This window comes from Phlebotomus papatasi, chromosome 1 (assembly GCF_024763615.1).
Source record: "Phlebotomus papatasi isolate M1 chromosome 1, Ppap_2.1, whole genome shotgun sequence".
Taxonomy (NCBI): domain Eukaryota; kingdom Metazoa; phylum Arthropoda; class Insecta; order Diptera; family Psychodidae; genus Phlebotomus; species Phlebotomus papatasi.
In genome coordinates, this window is record NC_077222.1 from 37,388,021 (window position 1) to 37,406,656 (window position 18,636).

The window sequence follows — 18,636 nt, forward strand, 5'->3', positions numbered from 1 at the left end:
TTCTCTCAAAGATTGCATATGTCTTTCCAGTCTTTTGGATTCTTCTTCTTCCTTTGAACATCTCACCAAATTAAATTTAGCTCAATCGAATTTTGAGACCGAAAAAGATAGATAGACTTATGCAAATCCATTGAGAAAGAAAGGGACGTGAATTTCGATTTTATGAAATTTAACCGATCTAAAAGGTGTGCGGGAGCCATAACAATTCACCTTCAAGTATTTACTCTTTAACATTTTGTGTTCAATATTTCGCATTTGGGTGCATTTCTTCTTCAAAGTGTCACCTTGAAGTATATTTTGTCTTGAAGATTTCGTTGTAGTATGGTTCTCTTCGTTTTAAACGTTATAAATATCGTTCGTCTACGGTTCAATTGGTTTTCCAAAATTCTCTTGCAAATATTATACTGTTTTAGAAAAAAAATACTTTTAAAAAAATTTTATTTCTAAATTAAATTTACTATGTTAAGTTTAGGTTAAATTTAGTAATTATAAATGGCAATATTCTTGACGTACGTGAATAATAAGTATGGATTATAGGAAGCTCTTTATTATGACGTCCAATGTTCAGTTCTAGTCCTATTCGTCAACATTGAGAAAACATCTTTACACATCACAAAAGCAAAATGGGTTAGAGACCAAATAATAATTAGGATGATTAGTAATAAATAGGTGTAAATAAGGAACTCTAAAGGAAAAAATAATTCATTCTAAATTCAACTTAATAAATTAATTCTGCATTGAAATAATAGTTGAGACTGTTGGAAATATAGTAAGAGTTGCTAAACGAATAATGAATTCTAATATCCATATAGTAAAATCGTAGCTTAGTCATCGTTACTAAAATCTAAAAAAGAATTAGTAAGTTTTCTTACTTTAAAGTTTGCATTTAAAAAATTACAAATTAAGAAAAATATTGAATAGGTCAATAGAATTTTTTGTGTGAGTTGGTAAGTTGTTCTATCCAATTTTTCTCAGTGTATACTAGCAATAACCTCTTGAGATCCTTTACGAAAATACTCATTTTACACCCACTTTGCGCAACTAGACAAAGATCGTGCCTCTCAAGTATCTTGATCACACATAACTCATGATCGAACAATTAAAATTCGCTACTTTAAATCAAATTAATTTGAAAATCGTGTAACAGGCGTCACTTTAGCTCAGACTAGCCACTTTTCACTCTCAATTGACTGTTAATCTCACCATTTGGATCTTGTCTCAATGCTTTTCATGTAAATCACCTGGATTATCCTCAAATGATCACAAATCAACACCCAATCATGAGATTTTAAATTCAAAGAACCTATAAACACCTGTTGATATAGCCCAAGTGTGGTTTCGTGAAACAATGGGTCAAGCAATTGTGAAACTTTGACTTGACTCTCTCCATGATGAAAATAAATTTATCTGGAATGTTGGTCTTTGTTTTATATATCACCACCCACCAAGTTTATGTGCACGAATATTATTTACGTGATTGAAAAATAAAATGTTAGCTCTCCAGTGTTTAGAGATATTGGGTTCGATATTGCTATTGTATCAGATTTTTTAATCGTATTTGTTTCGTTTAGTTGTATTAATCAACCTCCCAGATAAGATTTTCAACTTTATGATATACTTCAGTCGAAATAAATATTGATATTTTTGCAAAGTTAAAGTTTTCTTTGTTAGCCATTAATATTATAGGGTTTAATATGAAGTAATATTGCCTTGGGGACAAAAGAAAATAAAACCCTTAAAAAAGAATTGAGGTATCCATATTCCAAAAAATAATCTGTAGGTCTCTTTGAAAAAGTAGAAAACAAAAAACTTTTGTGGTCTGTAAAATATTCTCTTTTGGTCAGTAAGAAACATATAAAGTGATCAGAAATAGCTTTAAAAACTACATCTGAAATATCAAGATTGTTCATAACATAAACCGTAATAATTTAATGAATTATTTTCATTAGTTTATATTAACAAATCTATGTATTCAAATTATTTATGATGCCATACCTAAAATCTTCTCAGGGCATTCACTCAGCCTTTCCACCGATTAGTTATAGTCGAAAAGCAATAAAAATGCTATACAAAGATGCAAAACAATACAAGAAAAAGGGAAACTAAGTCTGAGAGATATGCATAACAAATTTTAATTGAAACTATTTAATAATTGGGAAAAAATCGAAAAAATAAATGAGCAGTAAAAAATTAAAAGTGGTCAACAAAAGATTAAATTTGATCAGCAAATAATTCGTAATATTCCGTAAAAAAGTTAAATTTGGTCAGAGAAAACTTTGAATCGATCAGTAGAAATATTCGAGTTGATTAGTAAAAAATTAAAAAAAATGATCAGCAAATAATTAAGAATGGTCAGTAAAAAGGAAAAGGAAAGGTCAGTAAAAAAATAAAAATGAGCAGTAGAAATATTCGAGCTGATCAGTAAAAATTAAAACTGATTAATTTTAACATTTGACTTTTCAAGAAGTTATTTTGCAATGAGGATGGTCCGTGGTGCAATTGGTAAGAGCGTTCAGCTCTTGGGCGGTGCGACCCGCGCCCACTCAAAATAAATAAATAAAATAACTATTGTGCAATGAATAATAAAATTTTTTAAGAATAAATAATAAGTATTTCTCAATTCAAACATAATATTTTGGTATTGTAGTAACGGCAAGTCTCAAGCTCATGGGAAATTAGGACCAAGAAAATATTTGGCAATACATTGTAATCTTGGAACTCTTTATCGTATTTATTGTTTTTGTTAGCTAGACTATTATACTTAATCGCTTAAATAAGCTTCATCTATAAATAATTTGACTACTTTTATATTATTCCATTAAAAGGAGTATATAAAATATATGAAGTAAAAGGAGAATTTTCTTGATTTTGTAAACAACATTCATTTTATGAGAAAAAAACTTTGCTATTAAAAAGAAACTTCTGGTTTTTAATTATGTAAATTTATTCTCTCGAACTTAGTGAAAATATTCTTAGATAAAAATTGCAGTAAATTTGTAATTAAAATGAGGCAAACATTTTTATAGACACTGAGTAATTTTATTTATTTTGTCTGTTTTTTCTTTCATTATTTTCTCAATAAAATTACCAAAGATTTAAAAATCATTTATGAGAAAGTTTGGCTTGTAAATTTTCACAAAATTTGTTTTATTTGGAAATTATGGGAAAAGTAAAGAAAATTTGAGATATTTTTCTGAGTTGCAGTATTTTATAAATTTAGCACTGAATTCTTTTTATGTAAAAAGATGCTCATTCATGATCCTCATGATAAACTTTTTAAATATTAAATATATATTTTATGAAATACATGGTTATACAATTAAACCTCTTTCTTTTAAAACATTTAATGTGATGTTTGCTATACGCAATATTTAAAAGTACAAACAAATTTAATGCTTCAAAGGTATTTTTTTAGAAAAATCACGGGAAAATTTGAAATAAATATTTAGAACATTTAAATAAAAACGTTCGTAAAATTTCATCATTTGTTCGTAAGGTTTTGTTAGTCGAACAAAAATATTATAAATCGATGTTTGAAAAAATATTCTCGTCAAATGATTATGAACAGTATTTGTCAAAAAATACAAATTTTTTCTGCGTTATTATGCCCAGTGCACAATAATTTTTGTTTGTAAACATGTTTTCAAAATTTCCCATGAGAATGAGCGAGATGACTAGATCTAGATCTCACTCACTCTCATTGAAATGTCAAAAACATGTTTATTAAACAAAAGTTATTGTGCGTTGGGCATTACAATTTACGAGCATTTCATGAGTTCCCAATATAAATTCACGAATATTTACAAACAATTTTTTCTCCAAAACTGGATCACAAATACACCCGTTTTCCTGTATCCTAGCGTAAAGTATTCGTGAGTTTTGCAAAGTCTGCATAAATTTATTCTTGGTCCTTATAAACTTCTCTAAAGCGATCTTCAGACTAAAGGTTTAGCCCAGATTCCGTTCTTAACGTCTCAAAATCCTAAATAGCAATTAATTTTATTGCTCATTCAAAATTCTAATAAATCATTTGTTCTCAATAATCCAATCCTAAGTTAAATTTTTCCAAAAATTCTTGATTATTAAAAAAATTAGACCAGTTAAGTCATATGCCTATGTCTCAGGTCTGACGCCCGTATTAGGGAGGAATAAAGTCAGTTCAATAGCATCAAAGTTATGTTCACTTTAGTTCCAAATAAAAATAAAATTTCTTTTGCCTTTAATTTACGTACGCAAAATTTCATAAATTATTTGACCTAAACACAAAAAAATCTTATGAGATCTGGATATGGGATTATATATTATATAATTTTCCTTACTGCTAAAAAACAAGTTTAAACTGTCTTCTTAATTTTGATTTAAATTTCACTCATACAGTAGAACCCCGCTCTAGGCCATCGCTCTATAGTTCACAATTTATCGACCGTTGATTTCAAAACACTGATTTTAAGTTAGGTTATGCTTTTTAGTACGCGACATGCATACATGCATGTCATAATTATTTTAATATTTTTGGCAAACTTTATTGAGTATTTGTGATAATTGTGATCCATAATAAAGAGAGCGAGGACAAGTACCACAATCGCAAAGAAAGTGGAAGTCGTCGAGCAATTTCAAGACTAAAAGTCGTCGATAATTTTAAAAAATGACATGGACTATAGTGCGACCCAAGTGTCAAATCTGGAACCAAATATGGCCTATAGCGAGGCTCTACTGTATTTAAAAACATTTACGTTTTTTAATGACCTAAATTAATATTTTACTGCTCATTTTGTATTTTTTTAGACGTATTATTTTATTTACATATATTTTCTTTATGTGAAATTATTTTCATATTTACCAGCTAAACAAAATACTAAGCGATTTATTTTCATTCATATTGTGTTAGTTCAACTGACAATTCCTCGCAAGGTAAACCTGAATGAACTACCATTACATTAAAAAGAACCTTTGGTGCTTCTATATAAATATATATTTTTTTGTTTGTTTCTTATTTCGCTGTACCTGCCATAATTCATAAAAATAATTCCACTGATATAATAAATACATATTTAATTCCATATTTTAATAAATATTTATGATTATGTGCTTGTGCCATGCTTCTCAGTCAACTAAATACAAGCCTGTACTTGCTGTAGCAAAGCGACTGGAAAGTTTTTGTTTTTGTACAACGAATTGTATGATTTAATATATAAAAATTCATATTTTTATTAATTTAACCATTTCCATCTTAAAATAATTTATGATGGAGAATGGAATTCATTAGTTACCTAGACATGGTTATCTTAGTCAAAAGTGCATTACATGTTTTTAGCTCATCGGCTTTTTGCAAGTCGTGCTATCAATGCTAAAGGGGGAGTTACATGGGGTTGTGGAGAGAAAAAGTGATAAGAAAGTTTAGTGCATTTGCTCTCAATAAATTACACAATTTTCACATTTAAAATGTATCTATCTTTTAGATTGATGCACACGAAGGTGAAATGGATGGTATTTCTCATGTGATGTGAGTAAAAGACCTCACAGATACACATAATTCAATAATAACGTGAATATACGCAATTATGCGATAATTGAATAAGAAATGCACTTGAGATCCTTTTCGGCTTTACTTGAGCTTCGTCTTGATTCAACTACCGTGTCTTGCATGAGGTTATTTATTATATCATCATATCGCAATATAAATAATTGCAGCCACATTAATTATACTTTTTGATGGCACATTTATCCTAATTTCATATTAAACTTTCCGCAACCCAATGCATTAATAATTCTGCCGACGATTTTGAGGAAAGTCAGCACGGAAATTTACTTTGTCTCCTCAGAAAAGCCCACGGCTTTTATAATTTTTGCTCTATCGGACCCCAATGTTATTTTTACCGTGGCAAATTACTTTTTAATGTATGTTGAAATTATCAATTTATATTTGCATATTCTCCCTTTTTTTCCTCTTAACGAAAAAAAAAACATATATAGCAGCAGAGCGCAAGATTCTTTGGGCCGACGAGGGAACGAAGTCCCACACTTCCAACACCCGTGATAGGTGGTCAATGTACAAATAGGAACAACAACCATCCACTCCATAGACCCTGTGCATCCTGCCTGGAGCCCTGCGAGCACATTGGGAAGCCCTTTGGACCAAACACAGTCTATCCAGACTCATGTCGCAGGTAGGATGAATTTTAATTCTCCTGCCCACAGCAATGCCTCATCTCTGTCTCTCATCTCTGCAGCAACTACAAATCCCCAGAGCACGGTGGTCTGTTCGAAGACGCCTCCCTGAGTTACACAGACTTGCCCAAAGAATGCCTGGAACGCACAAGTGTGCCAACTGGGAGCGGTGGTGGAGCCAGCGCAGGATCCACAACCATTTCCGACCAGTATCTGCAGCTGAAAGCGGAACCATCCGCTCCCAGCAGTCCAGAATCCTCCTCCGATGTTCCCTCCTCCAATCCTGACGACTGCGCCGGATGTGGTCAGCTGATACAGGTAATAATACAGGCTAGTATATGGGCTTCAGACCTAGGGCTTAGCTTTATGGCTTAACTGTTCTAATTTCATAATAAACAATATTTTTGAGACATGTTTTTTTTACATTTTGTTAGATCCGTCAAAGGGGAACGTAATGGGAAGATCTGAGTGCTCCTTCCGTATGAGAAGATCATTAACTTAAGAAGTGTTTCAGTATTCAAAGTGTACACATTTAATAGAAATTCAAGGGGCGAATAATTGGCTCTCAGAGTGAACCGTGAGCTGCGATCAGCAAAATTATGCAGATCTGGAGATAAATATCGACAGATCGCTACAATTTGGCAAATCGACAGATCGGTTTTATAATTACCAAAATCGGTAAATCGGCTCGATTTTAGTGAAGAATCGACAGATATAAATATCAGTTCGCTCTTATGAAGTATAGCATTCGTTTAACCCTTTAAGGACGAAAAGCTTTCTGCTGAGCGAAATTCAACGAAATCAAGTTTCCCTCGATATTTTAGCCTAGATAAGAGATTTACGGTTAAAAAGAAATTTTCCCATACCTAGGAGTCCTGGAAAACTATGGGTCATATATGACCCAATCGTCCTTAAAGGTAAAAAAAAACACAAAATTTTCCAGACGACTTGTTTACTCGTTTGCTCTGTTATTTTTGAAAGATAAATAACTTGAATATATTTGTAATAATAAAAAGTGTTACTTAGAGTACGAGTAAAAATTAAAACGATCAAAAATTAATTTTAAAAAATCTCATTCAATTTTTGGTCTCAAAGACTCTTGAAGACTTGTACAGAAAAACAATAATTTTTATGAACAAATGTATTATTGTTTATGTAATGTATTACAGTTTTCTTCGAAAGATGTTTTATGGTAATGGGTAGGTGCAATGTTGCTTGTCTCTGGGAATTTAAGACGGACAGTTGCACATTGCTGTGGATCTGGGAGTTCTTCCGGAGTTGATACGTTTTCGATGAAGACTTCAAAGTCCACTTCATACACGTCTTGTTCCAAATATATTATGTCGCTTTCGTTCAGGACAAGATTCTCGGCATCATCGCTATCTTTCGGGTATAATATGTGGATGATTTCGGGTTCATTGATCATGAATTTTTTTTTTCCATTTTTGAAGTCATGTACAAGAGGAAAAAGTTATGAATTTACAACATAGACGCAGAAGTATCTTATAAATTATCAAAATATTACCTTCTTCAGTCAGTATTGCACTGGGAAATCTCAGCTAATTGATATATCACACAATATTATACGAATAATTAACTATTTTGCGTACACATAAACAAAAACATGAAACAGTCTAACCTCAAATCTTCGAAAATCCACTAGAGACAAATTCGGTGTTTTTTACCTTTAGGGACGATAAGGTCATATATGACCAATGAAAATTATGAAGCTTTCCTGAAAATACCAATAAACTATAATTTTTACTTTGTTGGGATATATTATGTATAGTTATTGTAGTTTCTAGTCCCAAGAGGTTTTTGCTTAAAAAAAAATTAGAAATATTAAAAATATTAAAATTCAAGCATCAACGTGAAAATTTCAAAATTCGTTATTTTTGAGCTGAAATATTTTTTATATAGCAAATAGCTGGAGATTTGCAAAAAATATCCTAGATTCCTACATCTTTCTACTTCATGATTATGTATAAACATTAGAAAGAAATAACTTCAGATAGTCAGGAAAAATTATTTTCTCTATGGGTCACGGGTGACCCAATCGTCCTTAAAGGGTTAAACTCGTGTAAGATTATAAATTTCTTACATACAGCTGGTAAATTTTTATGTATCGTACTGGAAACAGTGATCTTTCCGCGGAAGTTCTGCAGAATTGGCAGCACTGGCACGACATCGACACAAATTGTGCACACAAAATTGTGCAGACTGGCACAATTTTTACAAAAGATCGGCACTCTAATGAACCGTTGGCGGCACAGTTATTTACCCCTTGTAGAAATTTACGCTGAAAATGATAAATCCTTGATACTTAATTCTCTGGGCTGATGTTCTACCGCTAAATTTTTCGAGCTAAGTATTCTCAAGGATCAGCCTGTATCTATTTTCGGCATAACTAAAACCTATTATCCCACCTTCACGAATTCCTAGCGACACGTGCCTTTTTCTGGCCAAGCTGATACTCATCATCCCTCATTATGCTTGCTTCTGTTGCCCCTTCCTCACGCAACGATAGCCATTCATCAGCAATTTAAATTGTAATTGTAAACATAAATTGTAAAACTTTTATAAATTTTTGGCTTAAACGATCTGTGATTCAGGGTTTCTGCCGTTTACCTGATGAGATCGGTCGCCGTAAGTCGGCGGCAGCTGCAACCAAGCATTATTTGAGGAGAAATATATTGAATTGAAAATATTGAATAACTCTTGATACTAATCCTCTTTACAATATCCCTCCCCAACGGGTAACTCATAGTCTAACACCAGGAACGTTCTTAGGCGAAATCGGCGCCGTTCCTAGGGACATTTATGTCGTAAATTCAAATACCAACCAGGGGTTTAACCGCTTTAACCATTGGACTAGAGCTATAGTCTTAACAGTATTATTGCATATAATTTATAGCACGTGACTTAATACACTGCTGGCAATAATCATAGCTCCACTTTTTCATACTGGAAAAACTTTGAAAAATTTTTTTTTTTTAGAAAAAAATAAAAAGACGATTTGAAGGTATTTTCATACCGATATGAAAAATTGCCATTTGAATTTCATACCGTTAGAACTGTGAGTACTGTGATAGAATCTTTATCAAAATGGCGATTTTCAGGTGGCAATAATTATAGCTCCACTCAATAAATTTGGCTCCAGGGTATTTATTTTCAATCAGTGAAGGTAAATATCTTTTAGTAATTTAATTAATAACTTTATTAAGCTAATTAGAATCATTTTTATAAAGTTTTTCATGAATTTTGCTGAAATTTTGCAAGAAAAATGTTTAATGAACAAAAATAACGGATTAAATAAGGTCTTGAAAGGGATGGAAATTGACAACCAAAAAATTTCCATAAAATTGACAAGATACTATCACCTTTCATCCGAATTTGTACATATAGCCGACTTATATGCATTTTAAACCACTCCCAGGGCTAAAAATCTTCTTTTGTTAGAGGCAAAAGTGTGCAATTTTCCGTGTTAGAGTCGAAAAAAACAAGTTTTCTACCGAAATTTGATGTAAAACAATGCTGACTGCTTATTCTCATCATGTCCTGTTGATTCTGCCCCAAAACAGAATTCCAAGTGACTAAGGGGGTCTTCAGAATATTAAAATAAAAAATTATCAAAAATAAGCTTATTGCAGTTTGATGAACAGAAGGTGTTTTACCTAATTTAAGAGGTACAAAATTATTTTTTTCGAATAAAAAAATTGATAGGTCTTGTCTTAACTTGTTTTCTGTCTGAAAAAAATATTTTAAACCACTTAAATGACGTAAAACACCTTCTATTCATCAAACTACAATAAGCTTCTTTTTGATAATTTTTTATTTCAGTATTCTGAAGACCCTCTTAGTCACTTGGAATTCTGTTTTGGGGCAGAATCAACAGGACATGATGAGAATAAGCAGTCAGCATTGTTTTACATCAAATTTTGGAAGAAAACTTGTCTTTTTCGACTCTAACACGGAAAATTGCACACTTTTGCCTCTAACAAAAGAAGATTTTTAGCCCTGAGAGTGGTTTAAAATGCATATAAGTCGGCTATATGTACAAATTCGGATGAAAGGTGATAGTATCTTGTCATTTTTATGGAAATTCTTTGGTTGTCAATTTCCATCCCTTTCAAGACCCTAATTAATCCCATATTTTTGTTCATTAAACATTTTCCTTACAAAATTTCAGCAAAATTCATGAAAAACTTTATAAAAATGATACTAATTAGCTTAATAAAGTTATTAATTAAATTACTAAAAGATATTTACCTTCACTGATTGAAAATAAATACCCTGGAGCCAAATTTATTGAGTGGAGCTATAATTATTGCCACCTGAAAATCGCCATTTTGATAAAAATTCTATCACAGTACTCACAGTTCTAACGGTATGAAATTCAAATGGCAATTTTTCATATCGGTATGAAAATACCTTCAAATGATCTTTTTATTTTTTTCTAAAAAAAAATTTTTTTCAAAGTTTTTCCAGTATGAAAAAGTGGAGCTATGATTATTGCCAGCAGTGTATACCTTGAAAAATCACTACAATTCGCTCCTTGGAAATTACAAGGGGCCAACTCAATCTGAGCCATTTTTCAAGAGACAGCACGAAAGATTCAACTTTGTATAAATAATTATCTCAATTAAGTTTGTTAATTAAAACAATTTAATTCTTTTCTATTTGTATGAGCATTATTATAAACACCCAAACATACATATTTTTACCTTTCAAAATATGTTTTTTTTTATGAGTTAGCTCTTTGTCATTCTAAATGATGCGCAAATTTTCATGAAATTAGAATGACTTACACACTATTATACTATTTCTTATAGGGATAAATCAAAGACAGAAATTATTTAATTTCGAGATATTCAAAAAAGATACGTTTTTGAGAATTTGAGTAGGTCTTCTTAGAATCGTTCCCGAAGTTGATTGTCTTTATATCCATCCGTTTGGCCTCTAAGTAAGTGCAGACGCACGTACAGCCTAACTGGACTTCAGACGGATGAGATAAGCAATCGTAACATAATTTTTCAGAAATATTCTGATTTTTAAAGATAATTTGACTCTTTATAAATATGAAAATTTTGAGGGACAAAAAGTTTGAGCAATAAAATATCAAAAATTACAAAATTTTATTTTTCTAGGGTAAGTGTGCCACATTTCGGCATAGTTGCTTGCATGCGCCAAAATCTTAAGTTTGAAATTTAATATTTTTAATACGAATTTGATTTTTGGTTACTTCTTTTTAAGGAGTGTTGCTTGGAACCTTGTAGACAGTTTATCGTCTTTATTTACTCTAGAATCATTCTAAATACATTTTAAGATTAAAAAAGAAATGTTGACATAGCTTTATTGCCTTATTTCGGCCACCTTCATTCTCATAGTTCTTTGCCTATCGGGAATTCTTCAAATGTCTTTTTACACCATCTTGTTTGTGGAATCTGAATTTTTTGTTATTCTTTTGCACTGTATAATCGCTAGAGTATGTAAAAACAAAAAATTCATGAAAATTCGAGGAAAAAAAATATGGCCGGAATTGGAAGCTGGCCGGAATTTGGCACACTTACCCTATTATGAAAAATATTCCTGATTTTATTTTGATGAAAATAAGTTTGAATTTTAAGGAACTTCCTATGAAAAATCTTTTGAATTTAGGTATTTGTGTTTTTTTAAACAATTTACGAAATTCTCGTTTATTTTGTTAATACAATTTTGCCTATATTATAAGCTTGATTTACATAACTTCACTTATTTTTTTTTATAATATGATGTCTGAGATAAATTTTGATTAATAGACTCACTACGGACTATTTCTCACCATTAAATATCGCTTACAGGATCGATTTTATTTGTCGGCGGTGGAAAAGCGATGGCACGCTGGATGCCTTCAGTGCTGCATGTGTCGTCAACTCCTCGAAGGCGAAACTTCCTGCTACTCTCGAGATGAGAATATCTACTGCAAAACAGATTACTACAGGTACGTGAGTTTCCTTGCACACTTCCCCCTTTTTCCCAATGAGAGTCTCTGCATCTCGTGGTTTCACGTGCGGCGAAAGTTCATTAGCGATCGCCTCTCACAAGATCATCTTCTTATCACCAGTGAACATCGCCTTCAATTTGTCTTTCACTGATTTTATAGAGATCTTATATCTGTTACCTCTTATTTTTTTTATTTAACTTGGGCATACCAGTATAGAGATTCAATAGGATTCGCATTATTGTTCCACACAAAAATTTAATTCACTTGAGCGGGATTTTCATGCTTCTGCAAGTTTTCTACCACCGCCCACGAATTTCCGAAAGAAGACGTTCTCATCGTGGCACGCAGCGAATGAGCAAACAACTCAAGAGTAAATTTGACTTCCATCATCATCTGATAGTGCTGAGATTAGTGAGATGGATGTTCCGAGCTGCAGCTAAATTGGCAAATTCAATCTGAGCGAGTGTGAGAGATAATTGCAGATTTTGCACTGCTGAAGGAGTCTCGATAATCCCCCTATATATTCCATTAAAATCTCAGCAGTGAATAGCGAGTGCACAAAGTGCATCTTTTGCTTTTTCTTCCAGCGCGGTACACCCCACAACTGCCACTTTTCTGCACGCAAACCTACCGAGACGCCATCTCGCCTTTGAACTCTATGTGCAAAAATGATCTTGGCGAAATATCCGTGGGCAAAATCTTACCTTTTCCCAATACATACAGACGAATGGGGCTGTTTGGAACAGCTTCTTGAATTATATCGTTTTCGTTCTAACGAAAGCTCGTAACTATATTTTCTAATACTTATGTTTACCGGTTCACAGTGACTTTAAATTAATTCGTCACATAAAAGTTTTTCCCACATTTTATAGTAGTATTACTATTAAAATTTAGGTCATAATCGGTCCATATCCGGTTTAGACATGTTAGGGATTCCAAGACCTTTCCAATGAAATCAAATCTGCCCTATTCGGTTGAGAAATAAGCTCTCCAAAGTCCTTCAAGTTTCAAAACAGGAATGAAATATTCACCTAGTCAACTACTCCAGAAATAAACAAAAAACCACAAGACTCTTTTTTAAGAAAACACGAAAAGAATAAACATAAAAATTTATTACAGCAAAGTCTTCTTTGTCATTTTTTACCGGTTTCTAACCGATTTGAAAACAAATTTGGGTTTCGGTAGTCACACGAATAAAGCACTGGTTTTATGAGGCAGAGGCCTTGACTTCGATTTTTACATAAAACCTTTGTTTTGTGAAAAATTATAAAAAATTCAAAGGTATTTGTACGAAATTAATAGGCTTTTGGTAGACTCCATCTTACTAAGAACATCGAATAAGGGAGAATGAAAAAAGCATCCCTGTTGGAAGGTGATGTTCTTGTGAAGTGCGATAGGTTAATTAATTTATAGATTTGTTTAATTTAAGATGAATGCCCTAGATACACTTGCGACTTAAGCCGAGAGACGGCTTAACGTTATTATAACCAAAATAATGATTAGACACATTCCCCATCACTTTCCCACTAAATAAATCGGTTTTTGGCTCAACCGAGGGACGGATTAGTCAGAAACTGATGGAAATATAATCTGAACATTATTTTGATTATTACTGCGTTAAGCTGTCTCTCGGCTTAAGAAGTAAGGGTGCCTAGAGCGTAAACCCATATAAAGACGACTAATTCTTTCAACTCAAATATTGAAATAATGATATTCAGAATGTCAACTAAATTACATTTTTGAATAAGATAAAAATGTTGGCCGACTCAAAATCATTTTAAAATAAATAAAGATAATTTGTGTTTCCTGGACCCCTCAACCTATTTAGACTTCGTTTAAATCCGTTGAAAATTCCGCCTTACGCACGACCGTTTAACTTTTGACTTTGAAAAAGTCCTAAGAGAGAAAGATTGAAGGTCATTGTAGCATAATATAGCAACTTAATCTCAATAAGTACCTTCTAAGAGATACAGTACGATTCCATTGGTGTCAAGATAAATATAAAAATTTTGAATACCTTTAAAAAATCATAAAATTTTAGGGAGTATATAAAAACTCTTAAATTACTTTTTTTTTTAACTAAAAAAATGAGATAAGTGTCAAAGAGTGAACTACAAGAACTACCAAATACGTTTACATTATTATCTTACTGTATTCAATGTTGAAATAAATCACACAAACACTCTTTTCAATATTCCTATCGTTCAGTAATAACATTCCCAATTTGATGGCTCTCTCCGGCTGAGGTTTTTCCTTTACCGATTCGAAGGTTTATCAGAGAGAACTTACCTAAAAACCCGTTGGAAGTTTGAATGTTTAAACCGACGAGTTACACAAAAGTGAGCAAGTTCATGAAAAGAACATTTAGGGTAAGTGTGCCAAATTTCGGCATAGTTTCTTGCAAGCGCCAAAGTCTTAAGTTTGAAGTGTTGGTTGGAACCTTGTATACAGTTTATCGTCTTTATTTTCTTTAAAATTATTCTTAATGCATTTTAAGATGAAGAAAAATGTAGATATAGCTTTCATGGCCTATTTCGGCCATTTTGGTTCTCATAGTTCAGTGCCCTTCCGGATAATTTTTCCAAAGTCTTTTTCACATCATCTCGATCGTAGAATGGACATTTTGTGCCATTATTTTGTATTGTATATTCTCTAAAGTTTGCAAAAACTAAAATTTTAAGGAATTTTGAGGAACGAAAGAGGTGGCCGAAATTGCAATCTGGCCGAAATTTGGTACACTTACCCTATATTAATAAAATTGTAATTCAAATGTTCTGTCATCCTGAAGTTCCACAAAACTACACAAATATTCACTTTTTGCAGAAAATGTTTGCACACTGCTGTTGACATTGTTGACGATTAGTGTTAAGAATATCGAAATTCGAAATGGCAGAAAAATCAGCGCTAAAGCGGCAGGTATATGAACTTGCACTTCAGGCTTCCGGTAGAATTTCGAATAGGTTTAGCTTGCCTTTGAAATGGCTTTGTCTGTTCGAAAGGTTATTACTGAACAGAGCCATTATATTGTAAATAAATTTGTTATCCGAATTTATTTATTTCCGAATTTATTTTCGCGAGAATTGACAATATGCAATTAGGACATTTGCTGATGATTCTGACAATATTTTGTCGAGCTTCAAATTAAGAACTGTGAAGCAAAATCACGTATCAGAAACAATCCCACCCGCCCCTAAACAATTTTTTTGTTAACTTTGTTGCCGCTATCGCTCATTGCCACTTCTTGTCTTTGTCTGCACAGAGGTAGCCTTTTGCGAAATCTAAGAAAATTTCCCGCCTGAGGAAAGAATCCGCTGAAGATATTGAAGGTGGTGCATACTCCCCCAGTGATATGTTCGAGAAAGTTGGTCTTTTTAGTCTCATTTTGTGCTTAAATGTAGTAAAAACACCCGCAAATTACAGAGTCATTAAATTGAACCTTGAAGGAGTGGGAGGTAAAAGAAAATATAATTTTAATTCGAGTTTAAATCGTCGATGTATGAAACCGTTTAACGTTTATTGCAAAAAACGAATGCGCTATAACTAAAGTCACGTTTCAATTGAAACATAAATTTGAATATGAATTTTGTAATTAATTCGTTAAATGGGTTAACCTTTACACTTTAAACGATATTTTTTTTAGATAAAGAAAAGCTTTTTGTTTTGTTAAGTATGAACACGGTAAATTTTATGAAATTTGATTAAATATATTTTTTTAAATTTTTAGAATACTAATTCCTTAGTTATATTTTTATTTGCTTTTTTCTTTTTCGTTTTTCATTTATCCAAGACCTACTAGAAAATTTATTTTTGTTTTTCTTTAGACCAATAAAACTTATTAACATGAGTGAGCATCCTAAAAGAGTCGCACATGAAATGGAGGGTTAAAAGATAATTCCAATAATGGTGAATTTAAACGATTTTTTTGCAGTACAGCCCAATGCTTTGCCGAATATTCTCAAAGAGTAACTGACTCCTAATTGAATATTCAGATACAAAAAGATTGTAATCTAATCTTTAACAATTTTAATATCCTTAAATTGCCATCATCAACTGCCAAAGTTGCATTAGTTGGCAATATAAAATGTAATTGTCTTCTTTGAGTGCATCTTATGGAAATTATGGTAAAATCATTAAACGATTTCTTTTCACTTATGTTACAGAGCTAATGGTAGCAAAATGTGAATATACATTGTAAGTCAAAGTGGCATAAAAAGACTGTTATATCGCGTTATGTTCTACATTGCGAACAATTATTCTTTAACAATTATTTGCATTTGAATTAGCAATTTTTTTTTGTAAAACTCTTTGCCGTTTTATGCTTACCCCTTTTTTTGTTCAAAAGTCCCTCCTCTCCTTCGTGTCATGAACAAATTGTCTGTGTTTTTCATACTGTAGTATGCAATCAAAGAGTTTGCTTCCTATCATTAGATGAGGCATTTATGTATGAATTTCATTTGCCTTTCGTGAAAATATTGCTCTTAGGAGCGAGCTTTTAACCTTTCCGACTCTCAATTGCTCATGCGGCAAAACTGAAGGAGAATTTTGCACACTGATGTTTTTCTTTGGGAAGATTTGATAAAGGGAAATTGCTGAAATATTATGAAAATTTTTAACTGGATACTTCTTGGTATAACATTCTCCATGGTTGATTTGCGTGAAGCAAGAATGGCGCCTTATGCAGAATCCAATTCTCTGGGTAGCTACTGAAGTCAATTGGAGGGAATACGAAGATAGGGTAAGAAGTAACCTCAAACGTATTGGCGGATGGAAGATAAAATAAGAAGCAAAGACCTTCTTCATCTTCCTTCTGCCATTGATTTTGAGAGAAAATGGTGCTGAGGATTCTTTTGAAAAATAAAATAAACTGTGACCAAAATGAACCGAACTTCGCCGAGTACTCGAATTCGCGATTGGCAAGCTTGTGTAAAATAAAGTAGAAGCAATTTTTTTTACTAACAAATTTTATAACAAGAATCACTGGGGAAAATGGGGCAGTAGTAAACATGGGGTAATTGATATAAACGTTGTGACTTTTTAATTAGACTTCAGAGGATGAGACCTATATGAATCCATTGATATTACACACCAAAAGATATTTCCTAAAATTGTTCGTAAATGTTTGTGAATCCCTATTGGTGACTTACGAAATGCTCGTAAATCATATAACCACAAATAGGGTAAGTGTGCCAAATTCCGGCCAGCTTGCAATTTCGGCCACCTTTTTTGTTCCTCGAATTTCCTTTGAACTTTTAGATTTTACGTACTCTAGAGATTATACAATGCAAAAGAATAACAAAAAATGTAGCTTCAACAAACGAGATAACGTGAAAAAGATATAGAAAGAATTACCGAAGGGCAAGGAACTATGAGAATGAAGGTGGCCGAAATAGGGCACCAAAGCTATGTCTATATTTTTATTCATTTTAAAATATATTAAAAATGATTTTAGAGTAAATCAATACGGTAAACTCTTTACAAGGTTCCAAGCAATACTCTTTCAGAAGAAAGAATAAAAAAAATCATTTGTATTTAAAATATTACGTTTCAAATTTGAGACTTCGACGCTTGCATGCAACTATGCCGAAATTTAGCACATTTACCCTAAGTTCTTAAAAATTTGTACTTTTTTTTACAAACATTATGATTATGATTACTTGATGTGCACATTTTGTACTTTAACAAAAATTTATTCGTAAATGTTCGTAAAATTTTGTCGTTTGGTGTTTATATCAAATAAGAGACACACTGTCAACATTATTCCTCTATTTTCGTAAAAAAAAACTCGGAAAATTATAGTACAATATGACTCCTTAGGGCGATCATGGATGTAAATTTTTGATATTGAAAAATTCAGGAATAATTTACATTACTGTCTCTGTAGAGTCCGAGCAAAAAAAAAAGAAGTAACTTCAGAAAATAAACTTACGTGCGCAGAATAAAGTCAAAAAGTTGTGAGCTTTTTTGTGCAATGATGTTCCATTTTTTTACCGATCATTTTTGCTGTTTTCTCTTAAATTACCTTCACGTATATGTATATGTCATAAGAAATTACATAATTTCCCAATATTTCCCGTGAGATGTTACCCAATTTCATGTCTGAAATCACGAAAGTCATTGCCTAATGCCAGTGGATAAGGAATCTCTGTCTATCAACTTCTGTTGAAATATTCTTCCACACAATGTGTTTTCTTCATGTCTTCAAAGTCTCTTGGTGTCTCCACCATACTCTTTGCCCTTCATCCTTCGGCTAACCCCCCCAAAAAGTCAAACGATAAATCACAGAATTTTTGCTCCAAAGTTCAAAAAAAAAAGATTTGTTTTGATTCTCCAGAGAGAGGAACATGTGGGCAATTTCAAAGATGCAATTGCTTGCATCAAATGGCTAAGGCGAGGAGAAAAAGTCAAGAAAATCTTGGGTGACATTCACCATTGGGCCAATTAGGCGCAACGGAAATAGTAATTGGTGTCACACATTTCTGGTGCAA

The 18,636-nt window shown here is 32.3% G+C and overlaps 1 protein-coding gene across 2 annotated transcripts in view; it reads left to right on the plus strand.

Moving 5' to 3' along the window:
• The window catches only part of LOC129799020 (protein apterous), a 107,799-nt gene that overhangs the window by 22,523 nt on the left and 66,640 nt on the right, over window positions 1-18,636 (plus strand). Inside the window, exons 2-4 of one of the 2 annotated variants that reach the window (XM_055842608.1) lie at window positions 5,974-6,167; window positions 6,231-6,486; window positions 12,009-12,148. In XM_055842608.1, coding sequence (XP_055698583.1) covers window positions 5,974-6,167; window positions 6,231-6,486; window positions 12,009-12,148 — 590 coding nt within the window. The remainder of the gene's footprint in view (window positions 1-5,973; window positions 6,168-6,230; window positions 6,487-12,008; window positions 12,149-18,636) is intronic. The other variant, XM_055842609.1, reaches the window with a different exon arrangement.